The 10886-nt window shown below is 40.3% G+C and overlaps 1 protein-coding gene across 8 annotated transcripts in view; it reads left to right on the forward strand.

Moving 5' to 3' along the window:
- Positions 1-5978, forward strand: part of LOC141131536 (proto-oncogene Mas-like) — a 124846-nt gene extending 118868 nt beyond the window's left edge. For all 8 annotated transcript variants that reach the window (XM_073618911.1, XM_073618916.1, XM_073618910.1 and 5 more), the window contains one exon: positions 2152-5978. In XM_073618911.1, the coding sequence (XP_073475012.1) occupies positions 2367-3398 (1032 nt within the window). In that variant the 5' untranslated portion in view covers positions 2152-2366 and the 3' untranslated portion in view covers positions 3399-5978. The remainder of the gene's footprint in view (positions 1-2151) is intronic.
- The last annotated feature ends 4908 nt before the right edge of the window (positions 5979-10886 follow it).

The following is a 10886-nucleotide window of genomic DNA, read 5'->3' on the forward strand; positions in this document are numbered from 1 at the left end:
AGAACAGCACATGAATTGCTCATGTCCATGTTCTATGCCAGTGGTCCCCGAACTGTGCCCGTGGGCCAGATGTGGCCCTCTGCTTGCCTTTATCTGGCCCTTGGGGCATCATGCCATCCACTGACACCAATGATGGGGTACCTTTCCTTCCACAGATACCAATGGTGAGGCACCATTCCTCCCCAGTTATCAATCATGGGGTATCATTCCTCGCACAGATACTAATGATGGGTTACCATTCCTCCCACAGATACCAATGATGGGGTACTATTCATTCCACAGATACCAATGATGGGCCACTATTCCTCCCACAGATATCAATGATGGGACACCATTCCTTCTACAGATTCCAAAGATTGGGCACCATTCCTCCCATTGACACCAGTGATGGGGTACCATTCCCCCCACAGATACCAATGATGGGGCACCATTCCTACCTTGAATACCAACAATGAGGCACCATCCCTTCCACTGATACCAACAGTAGGGCACCATTCCTTCCAATAAAACCTATGATGGGGCACTGTTTGCCCTCACTGACACCATGGCATTTTCTAATCCCACTGGCCATAATGTGGCCCCTCTAAAGCCTCAAGGACAGTAAACTGGCCATTTGTTTAGACAGGAGACCCCTGTTCTACACATACAGTGTAGTGATATGTGTTCCAAATATATAAGCCTTAGGGCAGATATATCAGATGATTTACTAAAGGAGAACACTCAAAAGAGTAACATTTCACTTTACAGTTATCCAATCATGTGATGCAAATTCCTGTTTATTTCTTCTGCACATGATTAAATAATTAAGGGGAATCTTGGCATTTTTTTCCTATGAAGATTCTCAACTCCTTTAGGCCTGGTTCACATGGCTTAGAAAGCATAAAATGGCATATCATAAAATACATTGGGGGGGGGGGATTTGCTAAATGCAAATAGTATGTGTATGTTGCAAGTGCAACTGCACTCATTTTCCTCAGAGCTTAGTAAATGAGGTAAAGCTCTGCTGATTTCCATCATCCAATTGTGTGCAAGAATGTTTTTTTTTTCTTTGCACCTGATTGGGTATTCTTTACAAAGCAAAGCTATGTACCACACTACATTTACTAAGGAAAATGAGTGCAACTGCATTTACTAAAGACAAGTAGATTGTGCATTTTGAAAGTGTAGTTACACTCATATTTTCCAAAATAAGAAACATGGTATACTTACCTGCCTTGTGAAATGGTTTTACACAGCAGCCCCGATCCTCTTTTTCTCAAGTCCCTCCGCCAGTGCTCCTGGCTCCTCCCCATTCTGAGTGCCATCATAGCAAGCTAGTTGCTATGGAGGCACTCATGTGGGCTTGATCCAGAACTGTGGTCTGTGTGTCCATTGACACACACATCGCTGCTCGTCCCACCCCCACTCTCTCCTTACGGGCTGTAATTGACGGCAGCGGAAGTCAATTGTGAGAATGATAGGTAATTAATATAGAAACACCCATTGCTCTGTATGGCCAAACCCAGCAAAAACATGACCAAGAATGCTCTTAAGAGGTCAAAGATGTGAAAAATCAGCATATGTAAGATTATGTTGTGTAACAATGGCACAAAGTCATCCTCTGGCCTGTTGAGGCCCAGGCGGGTGGTCCATGGGGCAAAATTAAGGCCCGTAGTTTGGGGCTTCCAAGGCTCCACCTTACAAGGGGAAACATTCTGAAAAGGACCCAGCTTGTCATAAAAAAAGCCACACGGTCCTATTACAATCCACTACTGGTCTTGCCCACCAACAGACCCCACTAAGCCCTAGTCCAAATGGCCATTTCCAAAAGACATCCCTAGAGAGGTTGGAGGAAGGAGCAGTCCGCACAAGAAGTCTATTTTAAAAGGTTTACTAAAGGCAATGTTTTATTAAAGGCAAGAATTGTACAAGCTTTGTCACAGTGACACAGGGAGTATCTTACTGAAAGATCATAGTATAAGAGAAAGATGTAAGGACTTGCTTAGGACAGAGAAAGGAGGTTTGGTGGTAATTTGGGGGTTTGCCTTGGCATACACTTTCATTGTTACCACTGCTACTCTTTATACTGAACTCACACAGTACTTGAATGTTCTGTTTAGTTTATTGCTTAAACTTTTTTGGGTTCATTATTATATTGCTTTTCTTTCATAGCCTATGGAAAACAATGCTGAGAGTGAAAAGAGAAGAATATGTTCTACCACCACAGATAAAAACTGTCTGCATCTGGATGAAGCATACTTTCTGGACACCATGTATGACTCAAGCTGAACGACTAAAGTACATCATCATGTACAAGATGTTGGATCCAAACATTTAGGATCATTAAAAAGCACTTCCACATAGCATTATGATAAACTGTTTATAAAATGTCTTCGTTCATTTCCATGGGTCCAGAGAACATAACCAACCAACCTTCTGTGACAGAGACAATGTACTGGAATAATCATACCATGTTGTTCAAACCAGTGTTCAATATAGTAATCTCACCCATAACTATCATAATATCAATAATTGGTATATGTGGAAACAGCTTAGTTGTGTGGTACCTCTCTTTTAAGATAAAGAGGAACACTTCCACAACCTATATCTTCAACCTTGCCTTGGTTGATGCTGCCTTTCTGCTTTTTGTAACTGTATTTACTCTTGTTGCTATGGTTTTTACGCTGGCCCCAGGGTTAGAAGCTCACTATGAACATGTTCATTTTATCAATGTGATTGATACACTCATCCAAGCTTGCATTTTTGGATACAATACCAGCTTATGCCTTCTTACAGCTATAAGCATTGAAAGATGTATATCTGTCCTATTTCCTATCTGGTATCACTGCAACAGACCAAAACATCTATCTGCTGTTGTATGTGCCTTCATATGGTTCACTTCTTGTCTGCTTAGTGCCCTTGAGTTAGCTTTTTGTTACAATATTACATACAATCGCACAGGCTTAAAAGATGGATCTGGTAAGGAATGTAAAGTTGTCTTTATTATTATCTGTTGCTTTAGCTTCATGATCTTTATTCCATCCATGACAGTATCAAGCTTGGTTCTGCTTATTAAAGTGTGGAAAAGTTCTCAGCAACGGCAGCCTAGAAAGTTATATGTGGTCATCACAGTGACAGTGGTCTTCTTTCTTGTGTTTGGAATGCCCATGAGAATCTTGCTACTAGCATGGTACAAACACCATATTATGCCACCCTTCCCCATGATGGATTTATTTTCTATGTTCTGTTCTACGAACAGTGCCATAAATCCTTTTGTATACTTCCTTGTTGGTCGCAAAGGCACCCACGGTAGAAAAATAACAATCCTGGCTATTCTTCAGGCTGTATTTCGAGATGAAGGATCACAGTATAAAAGAGAACAAAGAAAGATATCGGCTGAAGCGGACACAGTGATGTGAAATTACCATGGTTAAAAGGTTATATGTATCCTCTTTAGTTAGACATAGAAAAGTGGAAGTTGGTTAGCCTGGAAATCTGGGATTAAGAGCTGCTGTAGTTCTGTTTACTGGTTGGATTACAATTTATTATCATTACAGCTGTTTGCACTCTGTTGTCAAACTGCCATTTTTTTTAGATAGGGGCATCATGATGGAATAATGCGCACATGTATCTAAAGGAATTAAATAAATGTTAATATAATTGAATTAATTTGTGCAAAAAATTGATTGAAAGTTTTAAGAATTACATTTTTCATATTGAATTTATTTTTAGGAGTATTTACGTAAAAGTAGCAATGTCTGACATGTTAGATCAACTTTTTACATACAAGTATAGGCTATGTCTACGACAGCTTGGATACTTAGCATGTATCTCAGTTTATGATTATACTGTTTAAAGTTTAACCAGCTTAGATCTGGCTTTATGCTATTTGATTTTTCTCTCACGAGGAGAACAATCTAAGCTGAAAAGACAGAAGTGACAGCTGCTTGTTTAATCCAAGCTACAAACGGGCAGCACACAGTGGGAAAGGTGTCCGCCAAGTGTGCCTGGTGATTAATCCAAGCATTGATAATAATAATAATAAAAACACAATGTAGGGTTTAAGCAATTGATATTGTCAATTATGGGCAGTCATCTGAAAATTAATTATTCATCTTTGGTTGAACAAATTCAATATTTTCCTTAGTGTGACAATCATTTGAATTAACGCTTGAACTTGCCATGTGTGCCAAACAGCCATAACTTTATAACCGCTGACAGGTTAAGTGAATAACATTATTCTCGTTATGATGGCATCTGAAAGTTGAAGGGATATATTAGACAGCAAGTAAACATGTTGATGTCTTGAAAGCAGAAAAAATGGGCATCGCAGTTTGTTTTGTGTGGGGTTGTTCAGCAAGAACGGTCAGGTTGTCCATGCTGACCCGTGTCCACAGCCAAAAGTGCCTACATTGGGCATGTGAGCATAAGAACCATGGAGCAAAGGAAAAAAATCTCCTGGTCTGATGAATCAGGTTTTCTTTTACATCATGTCAATAGCAAGGTGCATGCGCCTTGCTTACCTTGGAGAAGAGATGGCACCAGGATGCAGTATGGGAAAAAGGCAGAGGCAGTGTGTTGCTTTAGGCAATGTTCTGCTGGGAAACCTTGGGTCCTGCCATTCATGTGGCTGTTACTGGACACGTACTGCCTACCTAAACATTGTTGCTGACCATGTACACCCCTTCATGGAAACAATATTTCCATGTGACTTCTTTCAGCGGGATAATGTGTCCTGTCACATTGCAAAAAATGATTCAAGAATGATTTGAGGAACACAACAAGTTTGTGGTGTGACTTCAAAATTTTCCAGGTAAGATTTGAATCCAATCGAGCATCTGTTGGGTGTGCTGGAAAAACAAGTCTGATCCATGGAAGCCCCACCTTGCAACTTACAGGAATTAACTGATCTGCTACTGAGGGTGGCTTTGTGCCAGATAACACAGTATAAATTCAAAGGTCGAGTGGCATCTTTGCCTCAATTGATCAGGGCTGTTATGGCAGCAAAAGCGGCAGTTTTAGTCGTAAAAGGGGGCCTACCCAATATTAGGTGGGTGGTCATAAAGTTATGTCTGATTGGTGTAAGTAATCTTGTTCTGCTGGGGTAACCAGACAACAAATAGGAGGTGCCATTCAAGGTTCCAGCCGTATCCTCTTCTGTAGTACACCGCAGGGAGTGCTGGCAAGGACAGAGCTCATCCCAGCTCCAATGATACAAGAGACAATAAAATCATGATTAAGTGAGTGAAACATGTTGGGGCGTGTCTTGGCTTGAGCCCGGGCTGAGGCTCTCATTTCATGTCCACAGGGTCTTACAGTGATGCGCGGTGCATAGGACCTTTTTGTTTCTCGTTCTGCTGGGTGCCACAATCTCGGATGGGATGTCAGCAGACTCAGAGCTGTCAAGTGACACTCCACGGTATGAATAAGCAAAGTGACAGATTCTCTCTCACTCATGCTTTTGCCACAGAAAGTACTATTAAGCGCATTGGGTTGTGTTTTACCACACATTTGTTTCAGCACCAAGAAACCAATATATCATATAACACAACCCAATGCACTAACCAGTCCTTTCTGAAGCAATATGCTGAACTATGGGTGGGATTTGTTATTCCGTATCTATAAAAATCTATTATCTGCAAACTAGATAAAAAATGAATTCGCTTGGCCAGCACTTGGCACGTGTAGTGTGTTGCTGCCAAATGTGTTAGTAGGTTTTTTTATGCAGTTAGTCAAAATGACCACTATTTTTACATGAAATATGAATAGGCACGACAAAAGAGAAGAAAAAATTCACAAAGACAGGCATTCTTTAAAGAAGAATGAATGTACAAAAAGTGCCTGTTTGTTACATTTGGAGATTTAGTAGAACAACCCGCATAAAATAAAATGCGGGATGTTATATTTATAAGTAAGCAAATGTGATATTCACCAAACATTTACTGTAGGTGTATCTTGCTGATGAATGTGTTTTAAAATACAGTGATTGGTTCACGTAAAGTAAATGTTTGGTGAATGTAACAATCTATGTTTTTTAAATGATAAATTGATTAAAAAAATAGTATCAATTCGACTTGCATTTGTCTGCTGTTTTGATCTAGTTCATTGATCACTTTCTAAGATATTTATAAATCAGCAAACAGGAAAACTATGAAAATATAAAAAAAATATGCCAATTGGAGGCACTGAATTATACAAAACTCAGAGAAAAAGCATCATCATAATTTGAAAAATAGCTGTGAAGTAAAAGTTCCACGTACCCAAAAGCTGTATCACAGCCAGGTATTTATACACTTTACTTTATTTCCTGGGATACTTTTTTTTTTGGTGACATTCCAAATTCACTTTATAAATGTAACAAAATCAATATGTAAGAATGACAAACAATAGTGTCATTTCAAGCTAATGAATAAAGAAACAAATTTCATATAAGCTTTCTAACGATGCCAACAAAATGGCTAAGAAAAAAGCACAAGTTGACCATATTAATCTTTTATAAGTAGGGGCCCCAATAAGGTAACCAAAACCTGAAAAGTATATACATTATTATCAGGATACAGGTGATTTTTGTGAATGGAAGCTTAGAAGTATAGCCCTGAAAGCAGTCTTCCTCATTAGATTGTCTCTATATATAGGTTGACCAAATGTACCTGATGGGACAGCTCTGGTTTCACGAGGCCGTCACCAGATAAAATGTGCCCCGATACGTTCCCGTTTTTGAGAATGAATTTTCGATCTGAATGTTTGTAAATATGCGGATATTAATGCCTAGAGAGAGGAGAAATGAGAAGAGAGGAGGAGGAGGGTTGAGGCCTGAGGCGCGGTCTTACAGTGACAAGTTGGGAGTCAGGTAGGGAGGAGCATGCTTGTGATATCCTGAGAGTGAACCTTTTTGTTACATTTGGAGCTTCAGTTTCTTCTCTATCCCTTTTTGTACCCCAATTTTCTCTCTGTCCACCTATCATGCCCCAGTTCCCCTCTGACTTTCTCTTGTGACTTATCCACTTGCCTTCTCATATCTGACCTACCCATCTACCTACTCATATCTAACCTTTCCATCTACTCCTTCATATCTGACCCGTCCATCTACCTCCGTATACCTGCCCTGCCCACCTACCACCTCATACCTGATCATTCCACCTGCCTGCTTATACCTAACCTGTTCATGGTGAGAACCCAGGGGGTGATAGTGTGTCACCATGACTACCAATCCCTCCATATGACTGCGTACTGTCATGACTGCATGTTGCTCACGTATTGTCATAATTACCCATGTATTTTAACAATTACAGCATAAGTGATATATAGAAGAAAACATGTGGGTGGTCAAGGCGACAGAGCCCAGGAACTCAACAGCAGATTCAATGCAATGCCAAAGTCCGGTAAGTACAATTCCGGGAGCTAGGGGGGATTTGTCATGGGAGGCGGGTGTTGTATTGGGAGAAAGAGGGACATTTTTGCTTGAGAGTCACTCTGTTGACCCTGATGTGGACCTCTACACCCTGTGCATTAATTATGCCTTCAGTTCCTGCACTCTGTCTGTTACACACTCCTGACCTATGCACTCTCTACCAAGAGTACAGTATGTTCAGGTTTTAACTAATAATACCCCTTTGAGCCTCTCCCAATGTTGGCACAATTTGACCACACCTATGATCCAGCATTATATGCAATGTGCTCCGCTATGGTCAGTGGGGTGTCTCTGGATTTCATTATAAAAATTTAGGCACCTTACTTTTCAATTAAATTACATCACAAAAGGAAACCAGTAAAACTTCATACAAAACACAGCAGAGGAAGACGATTCATATAAACTGTATAGTAATTACAATGCTACTACTATTTCAGTAATTAGAGTGGCCTAGTAGCATTTGTGTCTTTCCAGTAATGTACTCTATAGAACAAATCAGAAGCTTTCCTCTGCTTGCCTTTACTGTACAATGAGTTTCATAGAAACTATGCAGCATTCACTAAACAATTCAACAATAGAAGAACCTAGAGAACCTAGAACCTAGATCTTAGAGAACAAAGCTGTTTTGATTTTGAAAGAATGCAGACTAGTAACAGTGCACTTGTGTTGTATAGAAAAGCACTTTCTAAGTTTAATTTAGCTTGAAGTATAGATAATTATTACCAGTAATTGACCCAAATAAGACAAACAAAACTGCTCGGATTGGGACATTTCTGCAGATTGTTAACTGAATTTTTGTTTTTGTCAGTGTAGCTATAAACATACAACTAAATCATTGGATTTCAGAATCCAATGTCTTAGATAGCCTGGCCATGTGGAAGAATCCATCCTAAAACAAATATATGAGGGAAATTCTGGGAAAAATTAGTATGGAAGAAACGGATCAGTGATGTGAAATATGATTATACATCCAAAAGATGGAGATTAAAAGCAATGGGGAGAGTGAAACAGTCTAAAACTATGTAAGAGGACAAGACCCTTCAACGGTTGTACAGATTAAAAAATAGTACAAATATGACAACTGTAATACACAGCCTGTTACCTACTCATAGTATACATATGTGGCCAAAGCCGGTGCACCTCTGAAGAGCGATCCACATTCAGATTGGTTTTCAGAGTCGATTGACAGATTGCTTGCCGCCCACCGAAAGTGACATGTTGGGTAGTTTTTTGCTGCGGGCACAAAGGGAAACAGCATGAACACACCTCCGTCTGCTGCCATTGCAGCTTAAAGTGTTACTAAAACTGGGAGCCTGCATTTACTTTATCTGGTCTCCCACAGTATACAGAACACGGAAATGCAATTATTTTCTCATCAGCAGTATATAGCAGTCTTGTGACTTCTATCGGTGTCCAGCAGAGCACTGGTTAAAGCTTGTAGGAGGAGTTTTCATTTTGCTCTGACTGTTCTATGAGGCTGCAGGACCCCTGACCTTCTGTCTGGACAGTGCTGATTGGCCCTGTGTTTATCACATGCACCCCAAAAAAAACTCTCTAGCAATTCACACCAAACTGAGCATGTGCAGAGTGACTCCAAAGGCTCTGTCTTATCACGAGATGGATTGGAGACAGTGGAAGCAGGGAAGGATCAGAGAAGACAGGATAAAACAACCTTTTTAAAACAATGCGGATTAACCCTTTAGTTAGTATAACAACTATGCTTTACTGCATATACAGACTGATTTTACTCTTGCGGGTTTACTAACATTTTAAGGGTGGGGCGCTAAAAATACAGCTAAACCGTGCATTTTTACCACCCCTCAGTTACACATCGAAACTTATCCTAACATGATGATTTTCTAAAGATGGGTGCATGTATGGTGTGGATGTTGTGTTCATGGAAATATCCCTGCTGTATATAGCATTGTGATTTTAGGTTGTGGTGCCCTACGAGGTCCACACTCATTACTCTTATGTGACCAGTGGTATACTTCATTCCTCCATTGAGGAATTTGGTAAATATGATGTATAACTATAACAGTTGGCCCCCGTTGGGCTATTGTTCTTTCTTTTATATTTTGTAAAAGAGATTTGTTTATGGATGCATTTGTACTATCTGAACCTGTAAACTACTTTCTATCAAAACAAATAAAAAAAACTATTTTGTAAAAAAAAAAACATGATGATTTTCTAATGCCGCGTACACACGGTCGGACTTTCCGTCAGGAAAAGTCAGATGAAATCTTTTCATCGGACATTCCGATCGTGTGTGGACCTCATCTGACTTTTTTTTTTTTCGAAAATTCTGATGGACCTAGAAATAGAACATGTTTTAAATCTTTCCGAAGGAATCAATTCCTATCGGGAAAACCGCTCGTCTGTATGCTGTTCCGACGGACCAAAAACGACACATGCTCTGAAGCAAGTACGAGACGGCAGCTATTGGCTACTCGCTCTTGAACTTCCTTTTTCTAGTCCCGTTGTACATCACCGCATTCTAGACGGTCGGACTTTGGTGTGATGTGTGTAGGCAAGACAGTTTCAGCAGAACTCCGTCAGAAAAACCTTCAGAGTTTATTCCGAAAGAAAAACTGGTCATGTGTATGCGGCATAATTGTTTTAATAGTTAGGTAATAACCCCACACATAATGCCACGTTCATCTCTTGTCTATTTTTTGGTATGAACACTGAAGAAAAGAACATGGAATGTCGAAGTCTGTGAGATAAACTGCCTTTAAATTTGATAGTTGCTTTTGGTAATTGCTGCGTGATGGTTGCTTTTGGTAACTGCACACATGCAATGTTTTTCTTTAAAAGAAAAATTAACATGCACAAGCATTAAAATCCAATGCAAAATGGGGTTTGCACTGAGCACTAGGGATGGGCGAATGGTTTGGCCCGAGCATAAGTTCAGTCGTTGTTTGGTCGTTCAGCAAATTGAATGACCCGTTTGTTCAGCCCCCCAGATCGACCACAATGCATTGCGGCCCTGAACAGTGCATTGCAAACCCTGATTGGCTGAAGCAGTGAAAGCTTCATCCAATCAGGGCACAGAGCACTGTCAGAGTCATGATTGGACACTGTCATCATGACTTTACCCAATCATGGCTCATTCCCGCCCCACAGCATAAAAGTATTCTTTCAATGGCAGCCATTTTCAGTGTGATTTCCGCGTGGAGAGAGATAGAACAGGGCTCTGTTCAGTGTTATTAATTAGTGTGCTATACTGTGCTATTTTGCTTCAATTGTCAGTGTAGAATTTTAGTTTAGTGTCAGTCTAGGGATAGTGTGAGTGTAGTGAGGAGCAGGGGCGAACTGACCATTGAGCCACTCGGGCACTGCCCAAGGGCCCTGGGCCACTAGGGGGCCCAACAGGGTTGCCAGCCTCAGTAAAACCAGGGACAGTATGTATAAATCTGTGTTTTTTTTACATCTGTTTGTGTATACTGTGTGTACATGTATGTGTATACTGTGTGATTGTATACTGTGTGTGTGT

This window comes from Aquarana catesbeiana, linkage group LG03, assembly GCF_042186555.1.
Source record: "Aquarana catesbeiana isolate 2022-GZ linkage group LG03, ASM4218655v1, whole genome shotgun sequence".
NCBI lineage: Eukaryota > Metazoa > Chordata > Amphibia > Anura > Ranidae > Aquarana > Aquarana catesbeiana.